Source organism: Giraffa tippelskirchi, chromosome 14 (assembly GCF_054371585.1).
Source record: "Giraffa tippelskirchi isolate mGirTip1 chromosome 14, T2T-mGirTip1v1.2.pri, whole genome shotgun sequence".
NCBI classification, from domain to species: Eukaryota; Metazoa; Chordata; class Mammalia; order Artiodactyla; family Giraffidae; genus Giraffa; species Giraffa tippelskirchi.
Window position 1 is genome coordinate 8,271,414 of NC_137288.1, and position 17,810 is coordinate 8,289,223.

At 55.0% G+C, this 17,810-nt stretch overlaps 1 protein-coding gene and 1 long non-coding RNA gene across 2 annotated transcripts; one reads left to right on the top strand and one right to left on the bottom strand.

Moving 5' to 3' along the window:
- The first annotated feature begins 165 nt into the window (after window positions 1-165).
- Window positions 166-17,625, top strand: LOC145534187 (uncharacterized). Its single transcript, XR_014074324.1, has 3 exons — window positions 166-277; window positions 7,795-7,906; window positions 15,419-17,625. It is a non-coding gene; the product is annotated as an uncharacterized LOC145534187 (long non-coding RNA).
- On the bottom strand, window positions 7,429-13,897 carry LOC145533879 (uncharacterized). Its single transcript, XM_081561224.1, has 3 exons — window positions 11,542-13,897; window positions 10,830-11,142; window positions 7,429-10,577 (listed from the first exon to the last, which is right to left on the bottom strand). The coding sequence occupies exons 1-3, from the start codon at window positions 11,776-11,778 to the stop codon at window positions 9,946-9,948; spliced, it is 1,182 nt and encodes a 393-aa protein (XP_081417350.1). The 5' UTR covers window positions 11,779-13,897; the 3' UTR covers window positions 7,429-9,945.
- Window positions 17,626-17,810: the final 185 nt, after the last annotated feature.

A 17,810-nucleotide genomic window follows, 5' to 3' on the forward strand; every position in this document is an offset into this window, starting at 1 on the left:
CCCAATCGGGGCCCAGGGCCGGGCCTGACGTTGGAAGCCAGGGGAAGACGAGCTGTCGTCCTGCTGGGGTAGGGGAAGGGGTGGGGCCGGGGGAGGTCAGGCTCCAGCAGTGGGAGGGGCGTGAGGTCCGCCTGCGGCAGTTGGTGACCTTCCCGCTCCCCTCAGGGCAGAGCCGCCGGCCTGAGAATGAGGGCGCTGCTGAGCCCAGGGGCTGGGATGGCCCGTTGCTGCTGTGGTCCCAGAGCTCCACCCGAGACCTGAGGGAAACCTTCTGCCCGTGAGTCCTCTCCCGCTTGTCTGTCAGCTTGTTTGAAGCATGCTGGGTTTTCTGCCCAGCTGGCTAAGGGGAGTCCCTGGAAATGCAATGGTGTGGGTTTTGGCAGACTTCAGGGAAGACATGCCAGATGAGCCTGGGAGACTCCAGCTTAATCTGGATTCAGGAGATATCTCTTCGGGCCAGCTAGTAATTGTAGGATAAGCCTAATGAGTCTTCACAGGATGAAGAGAGTAACGTGCCAAGGTAGCATTCGATGTCCTCATTCGAGAGGATGAAGCTGGTGCTCAGAGAAGGGGGGAACTTGGCCACAGCAAGGAGGTGTGCACCCAGACAGAACCCCCAGATCCGGCCATTGGAGCTCAGGGAGGCCACTGGTGTGGCTTGTCCCTGTGGCAGGGGCCGAGGCACGCAGCCCACCCTGATTCCTGTGGGGGCCTGACTTGGGAAGTGCCATCTGGTAGCTTTGAGACTCACCAAACCAAATTGCACTGGAGAGAGGAGGGACACCTTCCTTCATCCACCCCCCACCCCCGCCGGCTTCCCACATACCCTGACCCCTTTCTCTCGATTTCGGAGCCATTTCCAGAGTCCCGCTCATATGACCTCATTCGAAGTGCACTGTGGACGAGCTGCCATCTGCAGCTGCTACCACAGCAGCCAAGGGCTTTAGCTCCCGAGTACCTCCCTTCCTTTGGAACTTGGGGGCCCTCTACTCCCCACTTGCACACCACAGACCTTTGCTGAGGATTGTGGGGACCCTCACTCAGTTTGCAGCACGTTGTAGCCATCCCTGTCCTCCCTTGAAACTCAGCTTGTGAGCTCCTTTGGAGCAGCGTGGCCCACCTGGCTGCAACGGAAGAGACACAGCTGACAGTGAAACAACAGCTTAGATCTGAGAGCCGGAAAGCTCTGTCAAAAGGGACCTCCCTCTTCACGCCGTAGAGGCTGTAGGAGCCGCCAGGGTTTCGGAACCAGTGCTGGGGCCAAAATGACTCCACAGCTGTTTTCCTTCCTGGGGAGGGTTCTGGCTTGAGTGGGAATGGCTCAAGTCTAAGGTTCTGAAAGCCCACTGTGTGCAGATGCACGGTACACAGAGAGGAGAAGGTGGAGTCCTGCCCTGGAGGTGGTCACAGCTCACGGATGAGCCAGGCAGGCAGGCAGGCAGGGCATGAGAACACCTGAGCTGCCTTCATGAGTGAATGGTGTGGGGGCAGAGGAAGAGAAGCCGGTCTGCTCCCTCATGTGGTGCCCAGGGCAGGTTGTCCCCAGAGGAAACCCTTACGACGGTGAGGAGAATCCCTGCTGTTTCCCAAGGGGTTCCGTCGGTGCGTGTCTTCCCCGGAGCGCTCAGGCCGTCTCTAAAGTACACTGGCCATGGGCATTGCCTCTCCTTGGAACTTCCCATGTGTTTCTCTTTTTTATGGAACAGTGATTTTCTAGAGGGGTTCTGGGCCACAAGGATGTTGGGTCATTTTCTAGCCTTCTGTCATGAAGAACGCTTTCCTGGGCGTTGGGGTGGTTTGTTGTTCCAGCTCCCTTTCTTGGCTTCTTTTGGGAGCTGGTGCAACAAGACGAGCTCAGCCTCTGCCTTCTGGTGGAGATGTCACCCTTGAAACAGCAATGCCTGCCTGGAGATAATGATGGCAGTGGCCAAAAGGGCTTCGTTTGGCACATGGTATCTTGAAAGGACGTACACCGTCCTTTCAGATATCAAAGGCTAGTTCAAATGACATAAAAATGAGAACTCTCCAATGGAGTCTTACAGTAGGTGGAGAGTCCGAAAAACACTGCTTCAGTCATTTCACGGAGAGTCATTGATTGGGGACACCAAGAATATAGGAAGGAATGCACAAAGAAAAGATGAAATTGTGTTCAGGATCGGGGGAAGGGATGAACAGGGCGTGCTTGCCTTGAATCCAGGCTTTGTTGGGGGGTGGGGCATAAAGATCAAACGGGTCTGAAACTACCAAGTGGTGATGGTAACACAGTATCACCAGAGTTACACAACAGTGTTCCCAAATTGCAACAATGATGAGAAAGTTTACGAATCCCAACTTAACCAACAAAAATACAGGAAACCATACAAAAAAGAAAACATCACCAGAAAGGTGGAAACAAACCAAATGCAAAGCAGTTCAGGGGAAAGGAACTCCATGTCCCCTGGGGGCAGACCGAGTTGCCGGCGTCCACGGTGAGCAGACAGGGATGGAGGCTGCAGAGCCGACCGCTCCCCTGGACGTGGTGTTTCCGGCAAGGGCTCTGGGTGTCTGTCCAGAGCGGGGGCTCGTTCTCCCTGCAGGGGTGGGTGAGTCATCGTGGGCGTCTGGGTGTTGCGCGGGAGCCAGGGCAGGCTCTCCCTGCCGAGGCGGTGACTCCTCCTCTGCCTCGGGTTCTCCTGCCAGAGCCCGAGCAGGTACAGGTGCACGTGGAGGTGGAGGTTCTGGCTGAGGGGGTGGGACATCAGTGCCTGGGGCTGGGGGTCCTGCAGGCACGGAGATCCGATCTGCCCAGTGTGCTGGCCAGTACCCAGCTGGCCTGGTGTCTCTGCGAGGGCAAGTCTCGGTTCTCCATCTGCCCTCGGTGGATCCCTGGGTCCTGCACCTGGAGCCACCACCTCTGTAGGGACAGGTCTGGGAAGTGGAGCCTGGTTCCAGTTGGAGGTCAGTGCTAGAGCTGGGGGAGAAGCAAAGTTTGCCCACAGGCCAGCCTTGGCATGTGCGTATCCCGGGACAGAAAGCTTCCAAGAGATTCCCAAAGAATACCCAGCGTCGGATGTCTTTTGGGACTGAAGTGTGCAAGACGGGGGGCGGGGGGTGTGAGGCCAGTGCTTGCTGCAGGCCCAGCAGCAGCTTTCGGGGACTCGTCCCTGTGTAGCTCAGCACCCCGTCCCCACACACTCCCGTGCAGCAGCCCCAGCGTCCTCACCTCTGTGCTCTGGCGTGCTGGGCTCCAGGTCCTCCTGCTGCCTCAGAGGCCGGGGTTCTCGGGACTCTGGGTCGGAGCCGGGTGTGCTGAGCTCCGTGGCAGCCTCAGACTGGGCCGGCGGGTGTATCCTAGGCGGTGTCTCTGCAGCAGGCCTTCCCCGCCTCCTCTTCTCCCCCGGTGGGGCTGATGCCTCCGTGGGCACGCTCACCTGGAGCCTGCACTGGGCCTCAGGGGCGGGGGGGTGGTGCTCCGACCCCTCCCTCCGGGAGGTGGATGGGGTGTCCCCGTCCTCGGCCTCATCACGTGGGAAGCTCTGCAACGACAGTGACCGTCAGCCAGCCATGCTGGGAGTTTTCCAAGCTGGGCCTGGCCAGTGGAACCGCTGCTTCTGCCTGCTCGAACTTCTCTTCCCAGAAGGGTCAGAGACGTGTGTCTGCTCAGATCCCCACCCGGGAGGAAAGAGACCCACCTGTGGGTGTGAGGTCAGCCTGGGCGGCCGCCGCTGCCCGCACACTCCCCATCGGGCCCAGCCTGCTCTCCCCTGGGGTGTGGACACAACTTGTCCGCAGGCTTCTGACCCCACATCCGCCTGGGCTTCCTTGAGGGAGACACACCCCGAGAAACCCGCATCCACACACACAGGCAAAGGACCCGGTGTTTCCGGGTGGCATGGGCGAGGTGGCCTGGCCCGGCCTGGGGCTCCCCGTGTTACCTTTCTGTTTCTCCGGGCAAACGGCCAGAGGCCTCTCGGGGGTGTCCTGAGCCAACGTCGACAGGGTGCCCACGCACACTGCCTGTGAGCTCTCCTGAGGCCCCGGCCTCTGGGCATGGGCAAACAGCAGAACATCCTGGCAGCAAGTGATCTGGCTGGGGGCTCCTCTCCGCTCTGGAGGCCTGGATACCCGGGTTGCGGGTTCTGTTGGGTTCTGTTGCCGGCAGGTGACATCATCGCCTGGGGTTCGTGCTGAGGTCCCTTCCCCAAAACTTCCCAAGGGAATCTCTGGGTTTCTGACTGCTCGACCACCCCCCTTAGGCCATGTGCAGGCACAGAGACGCCCACACAGCCCAGCCCACAGCCCTGGGGAGGCCTGGGTGCAGCCAGGGCCTGAGCTCCGAGGGCCCTGCTGCTCTCAGACCAGGCTCCTTCTTCTCATAAGTGGTGTGGCCCTGGACAAGCATATGCCCCTCAGGGTTTCCCCAGTCTCTCCATCTGCAGAGTGGGGGTCATTCTCCCATCTGCTTCCTAGGTCTGTCGGCCTACGAGCAGCTCCATGCCTTTCCACCTGGGGCCGATATCACGTGGAGCTCGTGCGCTGAGACTTCAGAAAGAAAGATTCCATCCAGGGCTGACATAGCACAGAATGGGGCAGAACGAGGCCTGGATGTGCCGTGGTACCCAGGAAAAGGCACTCCCCCTCCTGACTGTTTTGAGACCCCGCATCCAAGTTGGAGGACCGAAAGGAAGACTCGAAGGTCTCCCTCTCTTGTAGAAAAGAGTAGCCAACTTTCTGGTCCTGTTTCCATTGAGATTCTGTTCAAGTGTCCCAGCTCGGCTTCTGCGGGTGGCTGAGCTTCTAATGGCTCCCTGCGTTCTTGTCTTTTCCTCTGCAAACCTTCCGTCCTTTTCCCCCTTCTGGGGTGGATGGGCGCTGTCATTGCTTCTACCTTCGAGATAGATTGAGGAAAAGTCTGGACCATCGACTCCTTTCCTCTCTTTGGTTCTGTGTCTCTCTCTGGCTGTGTCCCTCTCTTTTCCTTTCTCAATTCCCTCTGTGTCTTCCTCTTTCTCTCTCGTGTGTGAATGGATGGATGCTAGGAATTCCACATGTATATGATTAGATGAGGGTTATGTTTTAGGGATAGGTTAGAGGGAGAGAAAGGCTTCAGGTCGGAGTTGGTCATAGGGGAAGGGTCAAGGGTGGTGGTGGTGTTTCTTGGAATCTGAGTGCTGTGCATTCTTCGTCTCTTTCCATATGAACCCCTTCTCAGATACACCACTTGGAAGGAGTCTCTCGTGTTCCGTTTCCTATCTTTTGCATTTGTGAATGCTTAGCTTCTCTGTTGTGAAGAGGTTCCATTGGATGGAAACCCATTGGTGTACTTCGTGTACCTCTTTCCCTTAATTGAAGAGACCCATTTCTACCTCCGCCCAGCAAATGGCAAGGAGACTCTGATGTTAAGGAGCCTTTGACCTACGCTTCTTTCTAGCTATCTCATGACATCAGTCTTTAGGGTGAGGTTTTTCCCCAATATTGAGGTGGTCTGAGATCCAAACCAATAGCGTTCTTCAGATGTAGCTGTCTGGGTTTCCCATGGACATTGATTGAAGAGGCTTTCTTGTTCCCATTTGGATAATCTCCCCTTCTGTGTCAGAGATGAGTTGACGATGGATGCTGGGGTTTGTTTCTGGACCCTCAACTTTATTCCATCGATCTGGATCTGTTTGTGTTGTTGTATTCCCAATAGCATACTGTCCTGCCGCTGCCGCTGCTGCTGCTAAGTCACTTCAGTCGTGTCAGACTCTGCGCGACCCCATGGCCTGCAGCCTACCAGGCTCCTCCGTCCAGGGCATTTTCCAGGCAAGAGTACTGGAGTGAGTCGCCATTGCCTTCTCCGATACTCTCCTGAGGATCCTAGTTTGGTCGTCTAATTTCCTTTCACACAACCTTGGATGTCCGTATCGGGGCCTTTTCGTCGGATTGTATTGACAATTTAGGCTCTTTTCTGTTTCCGTAACCCCTTTTGCAATTCTTTGTTCGGTGCGAAAATGCATTGGCATTTTGGGAGGAATAGCATCGAAGCTGTGGATTGCCTTGTGGGGCTGTGACATCATTTTACCAATAGGAATTTTTCAAGCCCTGAGCACAGCTTCTCTCTCCAGTGATTGGTGTGGGCTTGATCTTCCTTCTTCCATCTCTCGCCGTTTTGTGAGAACAGGTGCATCCTTCCCTTCTGGGTTAGATGGACTCGTGGATATCACTTCAGTGCATGGCATTGTCAGTGGGGGTGATAATTCCCTTCTCATTGGAAGACTTTGCTGTGAGTATTAGAAATGCAAGTGACTTCTCTTCCCCTTCCTCCCTGTCCATCTCTCAGAGCCACCGGGAAACAGAGGCCTCATCCACGGTCACACAGGCCTGAGGGGGTGCAACTAGACTGTTGTTTCTTCAGGCCCTCAGTGCTGGACATCATCCGGGATCCTCTGTGTGTGTCTTCCTCAGTCTGGTGTCCCTTCAGACCTTTCCCTAGTTTTCACAGGCTTGTTGTGTTGGTGTTCTTTGTCTGTTTGGAGACGCATCCTTGATAAGCTTTGTGTTTCCACTCATTCGTCTGGCGATGTATGACCTGTCTTTTGCTTTTGTCATGAGGTCTTTCCCACAGTAGATATCTTTGATTTTGCCAAGTCCACTGTATTCTCTGGGTTTTTTTGTGGACTGCCTTTTAGTTTTGTGTGTGAAGACTCAAAGCACGTGTCCGGTTTCTGCTCATTGTTCTTCTAGATTGGTGACAAGTTTTCACGGAAAGTTTGTCTAGGGATAAGTGGAAGTGAACTCGGTGTAAGGTGTCAAGTCTCCATCTCCATTCATGTCATCCCCTGCAGTTTCCAATTCCCTGTTCCTGAGTGGTTTTGGAGACCTTGTGGGGAGTTTGGTTGCATTGGAGTTTGCATTACCACCTTGATTCGATTCACACTGTTCTGCCGTCAGGGACACTGTCAAGGGGGAGTGAGGAGCAGCCTGCACTTCCAGCAGTGACCACACGGTGGGGCGAGTGCTACTCTCCCCTCTGGGAGCCCCAGGCCACAGGCATCCCAGTGAGGAGCCAGCTCTGTGCTCAGCTGAAAGGAGTTAGTCTCTCAGGGGCCTCTGAGCCCTTGCCTTTGGATCACCCAGGGTGGGCATTGACTGGGACAGAAAAAATTGCCCTGAATTCCATGGACGGAAGAGCCTGGCTGTGTAGAGTTCGTGGGTTGCCGTGAATCAGACACAACTGAGGACAGAAAAATTCAATACATTAAAACACTTTTGGGGGGTGGGGGTGAGTGAAAGGGGGTGATGTGGGTTTTTTTGTCTTATATAACAGCCAAGGGAAATCTAGTTTAAACCTAAATTCACATAGACGGGAAAGGTATAGCTCTCCGTCACCCTATTAAAAAAAAAAAAAAAAACTACTAAACTTTTCTGAAAGTTTATTTAGTAGCTTCCTTGAGCAGTTCATGGTGAAGCTTTTTTTTTTTTTTTTTTCTGTGACATTGGCCTCATTAAAAAGTACGGTTTGCCTTTACTGGATAATTTTGTTCATTGGTTTCTTAGGGAACCTTGGTAATATTTGAGTTTCCTGGGGAGTATGGTCACATGACCTGGCCCTGGCCAATCGGTGCGTTCCACCTCCCTGGCCACTGTGATTAGCTCCGGGCTGGGGCAGTGCCCAATCGGGGCCCAGGGCCGGGCCTGACGTTGGAAGCCAGGGGAAGACGAGCTGTCGTCCTGCTGGGGTAGGGGAAGGGGTGGGGCCGGGGGAGGTCAGGCTCCAGCAGTGGGAGGGGCGTGAGGTCCGCCTGCGGCAGTTGGTGACCTTCCCGCTCCCCTCAGGGCAGAGCCGCCGGCCTGAGAATGAGGGCGCTGTTGAGCCCAGGGGCTGGGATGGCCCGTTGCTGCTGTGGTCCCAGAGCTCCACCCGAGACCTGAGGGAAACCTTCTGCCCGTGAGTCCTCTTCCGCTTGTCTGTCAGCTTGTTTGAAGCATGTTGGGTTTTCTGCCCAGCTGGCTAAGGGGAGTCCCTGGAAATGCAATGGTGTGGGTTTTGGCAGACTTCAGGGAAGACATGCCAGATGAGCCTGGGAGACTCCAGCTTAATCTGGATTCAGGAGATATCTCTTCGGGCCAGCTAGTAATTGTAGGATAAGCCTAATGAGTCTTCACAGGATGAAGAGAGTAACGTGCCAAGGTAGCATTCGATGTCCTCATTCGAGAGGATGAAGCTGGTGCTCAGAGAAGGGGGGAACTTGGCCACAGCAAGGAGGTGTGCACCCAGACAGAACCCCCAGATCCGGCCATTGGAGCTCAGGGAGGCCACTGGTGTGGCTTGTCCCTGTGGCAGGGGCCGAGGCACGCAGCCCACCCTGATTCCTGTGGGGGCCTGACTTGGGAAGTGCCATCTGGTAGCTTTGAGACTCACCAAACCAAATTGCACTGGAGAGAGGAGGGACACCTTCCTTCATCCGCCCCCCACCCCCGCCGGCTTCCCACATACCCTGACCCCTTTCTCTCGATTTCGGAGCCATTTCCAGAGTCCCGCTCATATGACCTCATTCGAAGTGCACTGTGGACGAGCTGCCATCTGCAGCTGCTACCACAGCAGCCAAGGGCTTTAGCTCCCGAGTACCTCCCTTCCTTTGGAACTTGGGGGCCCTCTACTCCCCACTTGCACACCACAGACCTTTGCTGAGGATTGTGGGGACCCTCACTCAGTTTGCAGCACGTTGTAGCCATCCCTGTCCTCCCTTGAAACTCAGCTTGTGAGCTCCTTTGGAGCAGCGTGGCCCACCTGGCTGCAACGGAAGAGACACAGCTGACAGTGAAACAACAGCTTAGATCTGAGAGCCGGAAAGCTCTGTCAAAAGGGACCTCCCTCTTCACGCCGTAGAGGCTGTAGGAGCCGCCAGGGTTTCGGAACCAGTGCTGGGGCCAAAATGACTCCACAGCTGTTTTCCTTCCTGGGGAGGGTTCTGGCTTGAGTGGGAATGGCTCAAGTCTAAGGTTCTGAAAGCCCACTGTGTGCAGATGCACGGTACACAGAGAGGAGAAGGTGGAGTCCTGCCCTGGAGGTGGTCACAGCTCACGGATGAGCCAGGCAGGCAGGCAGGCAGGGCATGAGAACACCTGAGCTGCCTTCATGAGTGAATGGTGTGGGGGCAGAGGAAGAGAAGCCGGTCTGCTCCCTCATGTGGTGCCCAGGGCAGGTTGTCCCCAGAGGAAACCCTTACGACGGTGAGGAGAATCCCTGCTGTTTCCCAAGGGGTTCCGTCGGTGCGTGTCTTCCCCGGAGCGCTCAGGCCGTCTCTAAAGTACACTGGCCATGGGCATTGCCTCTCCTTGGAACTTCCCATGTGTTTCTTTTTTATGGAACAGTGATTTTCTAGAGGGGTTCTGGGCCACAAGGATGTTGGGTCATTTTCTAGCCTTCTGTCATGAAGAACGCTTTCCTGGGCGTTGGGGTGGTTTGTTGTTCCAGCTCCCTTTCTTGGCTTCTTTTGGGAGCTGGTGCAACAAGACGAGCTCAGCCTCTGCCTTCTGGCGGAGATGTCACCCTTGAAACAGCAATGCCTGCCTGGAGATAATGATGGCAGTGGCCAAAAGGGCTTCGTTTGGCACATGGTATCTTGAAAGGACGTACACCGTCCTTTCAGATATCAAAGGCTAGTTCAAATGACATAAAAATGAGAACTCTCCAATGGAGTCTTACAGTAGGTGGAGAGTCCGAAAAACACTGCTTCAGTCATTTCATGGAGAGTCATTGATTGGGGACACCAAGAATATAGGAAGGAATGCACAAAGAAAAGATGAAATTGTGTTCAGGATCGGGGGAAGGGATGAACAGGGCGTGCTTGCCTTGAATCCAGGCTTTGTTGGGGGGTGGGGCATAAAGATCAAACGGGTCTGAAACTACCAAGTGGTGATGGTAACACAGTATCACCAGAGTTACACAACAGTGTTCCCAAATTGCAACAATGATGAGAAAGTTTACGAATCCCAACTTAACCAACAAAAATACAGGAAACCATACAAAAAAGAAAACATCACCAGAAAGGTGGAAACAAACCAAATGCAAAGCAGTTCAGGGGAAAGGAACTCCATGTCCCCTGGGGGCAGACCGAGTTGCCGGCGTCCACGGTGAGCAGACAGGGATGGAGGCTGCAGAGCCGACCGCTCCCCTGGACGTGGTGTTTCCGGCAAGGGCTCTGGGTGTCTGTCCAGAGCGGGGGCTCGTTCTCCCTGCAGGGGTGGGTGAGTCATCGTGGGCGTCTGGGTGTTGCGCGGGAGCCAGGGCAGGCTCTCCCTGCCGAGGCGGTGACTCCTCCTCTGCCTCGGGTTCTCCTGCCAGAGCCCGAGCAGGTACAGGTGCACGTGGAGGTGGAGGTTCTGGCTGAGGGGGTGGGACATCAGTGCCTGGGGCTGGGGGTCCTGCAGGCACGGAGATCCGATCTGCCCAGTGTGCTGGCCAGTACCCAGCTGGCCTGGTGTCTCTGCGAGGGCAAGTCTCGGTTCTCCATCTGCCCTCGGTGGATCCCTGGGTCCTGCACCTGGAGCCACCACCTCTGTAGGGACAGGTCTGGGAAGTGGAGCCTGGTTCCAGTTGGAGGTCAGTGCTAGAGCTGGGGGAGAAGCAAAGTTTGCCCACAGGCCAGCCTTGGCATGTGCGTATCCCGGGACAGAAAGCTTCCAAGAGATTCCCAAAGAATACCCAGCGTCGGATGTCTTTTGGGACTGAAGTGTGCAAGACGGGGGGCGGGGGGTGTGAGGCCAGTGCTTGCTGCAGGCCCAGCAGCAGCTTTCGGGGACTCGTCACTGTGTAGCTCAGCACCCCGTCCCCACACACTCCCGTGCAGCAGCCCCAGCGTCCTCACCTCTGTGCTCTGGCGTGCTGGGCTCCAGGTCCTCCTGCTGCCTCAGAGGCCGGGGTTCTCGGGACTCTGGGTCGGAGCCGGGTGTGCTGAGCTCCGTGGCAGCCTCAGACTGGGCCGGCGGGTGTATCCTAGGCGGTGTCTCTGCAGCAGGCCTTCCCCGCCTCCTCTTCTCCCCCGGTGGGGCTGATGCCTCCGTGGGCACGCTCACCTGGAGCCTGCACTGGGCCTCACGGGCGGGGGGGTGGTGCTCCGACCCCTCCCTCCGGGAGGTGGATGGGGTGTCCCCGTCCTCGGCCTCATCACGTGGGAAGCTCTGCAACGACAGTGACCGTCAGCCAGCCATGCTGGGAGTTTTCCAAGCTGGGCCTGGCCAGTGGAACCGCTGCTTCTGCCTGCTCGAACTTCTCTTCCCAGAAGGGTCAGAGACGTGTGTCTGCTCAGATCCCCACCCGGGAGGAAAGAGACCCACCTGTGGGTGTGAGGTCAGCCTGGGCGGCTGCCGCTGCCCGCACACTCCCCATCGGGCCCAGCCTGCTCTCCCCTGGGGTGTGGACACAACTTGTCCGCAGGCTTCTGACCCCACATCCGCCTGGGCTTCCTTGAGGGAGACACACCCCGAGAAACCCACATCCACACACACAGGCAAAGGACCCGGTGTTTCCGGGTGGCATGGGCGAGGTGGCCTGGCCCGGCCTGGGGCTCCCCGTGTTACCTTTCTGTTTCTCCGGGCAAACGGCCAGAGGCCTCTCGGGGGTGTCCTGAGCCAACGTCGACAGGGTGCCCACGCACACTGCCTGTGAGCTCTCCTGAGGCCCCGGCCTCTGGGCATGGGCAAACAGCAGAACATCCTGGCAGCAAGTGATCTGGCTGGGGGCTCCTCTCCGCTCTGGAGGCCTGGATACCCGGGTTGCGGGTTCTGTTGGGTTCTGTTGCCGGCAGGTGACATCATCGCCTGGGGTTCGTGCTGAGGTCCCTTCCCCAAAACTTCCCAAGGGAATCTCTGGGTTTCTGACTGCTCGACCACCCCCCTTAGGCCATGTGCAGGCACAGAGACGCCCACACAGCCCAGCCCACAGCCCTGGGGAGGCCTGGGTGCAGCCAGGGCCTGAGCTCCGAGGGCCCTGCTGCTCTCAGACCAGGCTCCTTCTTCTCATAAGTGGTGTGGCCCTGGACAAGCATATGCCCCTCAGGGTTTCCCCAGTCTCTCCATCTGCAGAGTGGGGGTCATTCTCCCATCTGCTTCCTAGGTCTGTCGGCCTACGAGCAGCTCCATGCCTTTCCACCTGGGGCCGATATCACGTGGAGCTCGTGCGCTGAGACTTCAGAAAGAAAGATTCCATCCAGGGCTGACATAGCACAGAATGGGGCAGAACGAGGCCTGGATGTGCCGTGGTACCCAGGAAAAGGCACTCCCCCTCCTGACTGTTTTGAGACCCCGCATCCAAGTTGGAGGACCGAAAGGAAGACTCGAAGGTCTCCCTCTCTTGTAGAAAAGAGTAGCCAACTTTCTGGTCCTGTTTCCATTGAGATTCTGTTCAAGTGTCCCAGCTCGGCTTCTGCGGGTGGCTGAGCTTCTAATGGCTCCCTGCGTTCTTGTCTTTTCCTCTGCAAACCTTCCGTCCTTTTCCCCCTTCTGGGGTGGATGGGCGCTGTCATTGCTTCTACCTTCGAGACAGATTGAGGAAAAGTCTGGACCATCGACTCCTTTCCTCTCTTTGGTTCTGTGTCTCTCTCTGGCTGTGTCCCTCTCTTTTCCTTTCTCAATTCCCTCTGTGTCTTCCTCTTTCTCTCTCGTGTGTGAATGGATGGATGCTAGGAATTCCACATGTATATGATTAGATGAGGGTTATGTTTTAGGGATAGGTTAGAGGGAGAGAAAGGCTTCAGGTCGGAGTTGGTCATAGGGGAAGGGTCAAGGGTGGTGGTGGTGTTTCTTGGAATCTGAGTGCTGTGCATTCTTCGTCTCTTTCCATATGAACCCCTTCTCAGATACACCACTTGGAAGGAGTCTCTCGTGTTCCGTTTCCTATCTTTTGCATTTGTGAATGCTTAGCTTCTCTGTTGTGAAGAGGTTCCATTGGATGGAAACCCATTGGTGTACTTCGTGTACCTCTTTCCCTTAATTGAAGAGACCCATTTCTACCTCCGCCCAGCAAATGGCAAGGAGACTCTGATGTTAAGGAGCCTTTGACCTACGCTTCTTTCTAGCTATCTCATGACATCAGTCTTTAGGGTGAGGTTTTTCCCCAATATTGAGGTGGTCTGAGATCCAAACCAATAGCGTTCTTCAGATGTAGCTGTCTGGGTTTCCCATGGACATTGATTGAAGAGGCTTTCTTGTTCCCATTTGGATAATCTCCCCTTCTGTGTCAGAGATGAGTTGACGATGGATGCTGGGGTTTGTTTCTGGACCCTCAACTTTATTCCATCGATCTGGATCTGTGTGTGTTGTTGTATTCCCAATAGCATACTGTCCTGCCGCTGCCACTGCTGCTGCTAAGTCACTTCAGTCGTGTCAGACTCTGCGCGACCCCATGGCCTGCAGCCTACCAGGCTCCTCCGTCCAGGGCATTTTCCAGGCAAGAGTACTGGAGTGGGTCGCCATTGCCTTCTCCGATACTCTCCTGAGGATCCTAGTTTGGTCGTCTAATTTCCTTTCACACAACCTTGGATGTCCGTATCGGGGCCTTTTCGTCGGATTGTATTGACAATTTAGGCTCTTTTCTGTTTCCGTAACCCCTTTTGCAATTCTTTGTTCGGTGCGAAAATGCATTGGCATTTTGGGAGGAATAGCATCGAAGCTGTGGATTGCCTTGTGGGGCTGTGACATCATTTTACCAATAGGAATTTTTCAAGCCCTGAGCACAGCTTCTCTCTCCAGTGATTGGTGTGGGCTTGATCTTCCTTCTTCCATCTCTCGCCGTTTTGTGAGAACAGGTGCATCCTTCCCTTCTGGGTTAGATGGACTCGTGGATATCACTTCAGTGCATGGCATTGTCAGTGGGGGTGATAATTCCCTTCTCATTGGAAGACTTTGCTGTGAGTATTAGAAATGCAAGTGACTTCTCTTCCCCTTCCTCCCTGTCCATCTCTCAGAGCCACCGGGAAACAGAGGCCTCATCCACGGTCACACAGGCCTGAGGGGGTGCAACTAGACTGTTGTTTCTTCAGGCCCTCAGTGCTGGACATCATCCGGGATCCTCTGTGTGTGTCTTCCTCAGTCTGGTGTCCCTTCAGACCTTTCCCTAGTTTTCACAGGCTTGTTGTGTTGGTGTTCTTTGTCTGTTTGGAGACGCATCCTTGATAAGCTTTGTGTTTCCACTCATTCGTCTGGCGATGTATGACCTGTCTTTTGCTTTTGTCATGAGGTCTTTCCCACAGTAGATATCTTTGATTTTGCCAAGTCCACTGTATTCTCTGGGTTTTTTTGTGGACTGCCTTTTAGTTTTGTGTGTGAAGACTCAAAGCACGTGTCCGGTTTCTGCTCATTGTTCTTCTAGATTGGTGACAAGTTTTCACGGAAAGTTTGTCTAGGGATAAGTGGAAGTGAACTCGGTGTAAGGTGTCAAGTCTCCATCTCCATTCATGTCATCCCCTGCAGTTTCCAATTCCCTGTTCCTGAGTGGTTTTGGAGACCTTGTGGGGAGTTTGGTTGCATTGGAGTTTGCATTACCACCTTGATTCGATTCACACTGTTCTGCCGTCAGGGACACTGTCAAGGGGGAGTGAGGAGCAGCCTGCACTTCCAGCAGTGACCACACGGTGGGGCGAGTGCTGCTCTCCCCTCTGGGAGCCCCAGGCCACAGGCATCCCAGTGAGGAGCCAGCTCTGTGCTCAGCTGAAAGGAGTTAGTCTCTCAGGGGCCTCTGAGCCCTTGCCTTTGGATCACCCAGGGTGGGCATTGACTGGGACAGAAAAAATTGCCCTGAATTCCATGGACGGAAGAGCCTGGCTGTGTAGAGTTCGTGGGTTGCCGTGAATCAGACACAACTGAGGACAGAAAAATTCAATACATTAAAACACTTTTGGGGGGTGGGGGTGAGTGAAAGGGGGTGATGTGGGTTTTTTTGTCTTATATAACAGCCAAGGGAAATCTAGTTTAAACCTAAATTCACATAGACGGGAAAGGTATAGCTCTCCGTCACCCTATTAAAAAAAAAAAAAAAAACTACTAAACTTTTCTGAAAGTTTATTTACTAGCTTCCTTGAGCAGTTCATGGTGAAGCTTTTTTTTTTTTTTTCTGTGACATTGGCCTCATTAAAAAGTACGGTTTGCCTTTACTGGATAATTTTGTTCATTGGTTTCTTAGGGAACCTTGGTAATATTTGAGTTTCCTGGGGAGTATGGTCACATGACCTGGCCCTGGCCAATCGGTGCGTTCCACCTCCCTGGCCACTGTGATTGGCTCCGGGCTGGGGCAGTGCCCAATCGGGGCCCAGGGCCGGGCCTGACGTTGGAAGCCAGGGGAAGACGAGCTGTCGTCCTGCTGGGGTAGGGGAAGGGGTGGGGCCGGGGGAGGTCAGGCTCCAGCAGTGGGAGGGGCGTGAGGTCCGCCTGCGGCAGTTGGTGACCTTCCCGCTCCCCTCAGGGCAGAGCCGCCGGCCTGAGAATGAGGGCGCTGCTGAGCCCAGGGGCTGGGATGGCCCGTTGCTGCTGTGGTCCCAGAGCTCCACCCGAGACCTGAGGGAAACCTTCTGCCCGTGAGTCCTCTCCCGCTTGTCTGTCAGCTTGTTTGAAGCATGCTGGGTTTTCTGCCCAGCTGGCTAAGGGGAGTCCCTGGAAATGCAATGGTGTGGGTTTTGGCAGACTTCAGGGAAGACATGCCAGATGAGCCTGGGAGACTCCAGCTTAATCTGGATTCAGGAGATATCTCTTCGGGCCAGCTAGTAATTGTAGGATAAGCCTAATGAGTCTTCACAGGATGAAGAGAGTAACGTGCCAAGGTAGCATTCGATGTCCTCATTCGAGAGGATGAAGCTGGTGCTCAGAGAAGGGGGGAACTTGGCCACAGCAAGGAGGTGTGCACCCAGACAGAACCCCCAGATCCGGCCATTGGAGCTCAGGGAGGCCACTGGTGTGGCTTGTCCCTGTGGCAGGGGCCGAGGCACGCAGCCCACCCTGATTCCTGTGGGGGCCTGACTTGGGAAGTGCCATCTGGTAGCTTTGAGACTCACCAAACCAAATTGCACTGGAGAGAGGAGGGACACCTTCCTTCATCCACCCCCCACCCCCGCCGGCTTCCCACATACCCTGACCCCTTTCTCTCGATTTCGGAGCCATTTCCAGAGTCCCGCTCATATGACCTCATTCGAAGTGCACTGTGGACGAGCTGCCATCTGCAGCTGCTACCACAGCAGCCAAGGGCTTTAGCTCCCGAGTACCTCCCTTCCTTTGGAACTTGGGGGCCCTCTACTCCCCACTTGCACACCACAGACCTTTGCTGAGGATTGTGGGGACCCTCACTCAGTTTGCAGCACGTTGTAGCCATCCCTGTCCTCCCTTGAAACTCAGCTTGTGAGCTCCTTTGGAGCAGCGTGGCCCACCTGGCTGCAACGGAAGAGACACAGCTGACAGTGAAACAACAGCTTAGATCTGAGAGCCGGAAAGCTCTGTCAAAAGGGACCTCCCTCTTCACGCCGTAGAGGCTGTAGGAGCCGCCAGGGTTTCGGAACCAGTGCTGGGGCCAAAATGACTCCACAGCTGTTTTCCTTCCTGGGGAGGGTTCTGGCTTGAGTGGGAATGGCTCAAGTCTAAGGTTCTGAAAGCCCACTGTGTGCAGATGCACGGTACACAGAGAGGAGAAGGTGGAGTCCTGCCCTGGAGGTGGTCACAGCTCACGGATGAGCCAGGCAGGCAGGCAGGCAGGGCATGAGAACACCTGAGCTGCCTTCATGAGTGAATGGTGTGGGGGCAGAGGAAGAGAAGCCGGTCTGCTCCCTCATGTGGTGCCCAGGGCAGGTTGTCCCCAGAGGAAACCCTTACGACGGTGAGGAGAATCCCTGCTGTTTCCCAAGGGGTTCCGTCGGTGCGTGTCTTCCCCGGAGCGCTCAGGCCGTCTCTAAAGTACACTGGCCATGGGCATTGCCTCTCCTTGGAACTTCCCATGTGTTTCTCTTTTTTATGGAACAGTGATTTTCTAGAGGGGTTCTGGGCCACAAGGATGTTGGGTCATTTTCTAGCCTTCTGTCATGAAGAACGCTTTCCTGGGCGTTGGGGTGGTTTGTTGTTCCAGCTCCCTTTCTTGGCTTCTTTTGGGAGCTGGTGCAACAAGACGAGCTCAGCCTCTGCCTTCTGGCGGAGATGTCACCCTTGAAACAGCAATGCCTGCCTGGAGATAATGATGGCAGTGGCCAAAAGGGCTTCGTTTGGCACATGGTATCTTGAAAGGACGTACACCGTCCTTTCAGATATCAAAGGCTAGTTCAAATGACATAAAAATGAGAACTCTCCAATGGAGTCTTACAGTAGGTGGAGAGTCCGAAAAACACTGCTTCAGTCATTTCACGGAGAGTCATTGATTGGGGACACCAAGAATATAGGAAGGAATGCACAAAGAAAAGATGAAATTGTGTTCAGGATCGGGGGAAGGGATGAACAGGGCGTGCTTGCCTTGAATCCAGGCTTTGTTGGGGGGTGGGGCATAAAGATCAAACGGGTCTGAAACTACCAAGTGGTGATGGTAACACAGTATCACCAGAGTTACACAACAGTGTTCCCAAATTGCAACAATGATGAGAAAGTTTACGAATCCCAACTTAACCAACAAAAATACAGGAAACCATACAAAAAAGAAAACATCACCAGAAAGGTGGAAACAAACCAAATGCAAAGCAGTTCAGGGGAAAGGAACTCCATGTCCCCTGGGGGCAGACCGAGTTGCCGGCGTCCACGGTGAGCAGACAGGGATGGAGGCTGCAGAGCCGACCGCTCCCCTGGACGTGGTGTTTCCGGCAAGGGCTCTGGGTGTCTGTCCAGAGCGG

What these genes read in the sequence shown, in the direction of transcription:
- LOC145533879 (XM_081561224.1), bottom strand. Translation starts at nt 11,778, where the DNA reads ATGATGTCACCTGCCGGCAACAGAACCCAACAGAACCCGCAACCCGGG. An exon ending in TTGCCCGGAGAAACAGAAAG is followed by an intron (nt 11,143 to 11,541) that starts GTAACACGGGGA and finishes CTGTCGTTGCAG; the next exon opens with AGCTTCCCACGTGATGAGGC. An exon ending in CAGCACGCCAGAGCACAGAG is followed by an intron (nt 10,578 to 10,829) that starts GTGAGGACGCTG and finishes CTTCTCCCCCAG; the next exon opens with CTCTAGCACTGACCTCCAAC.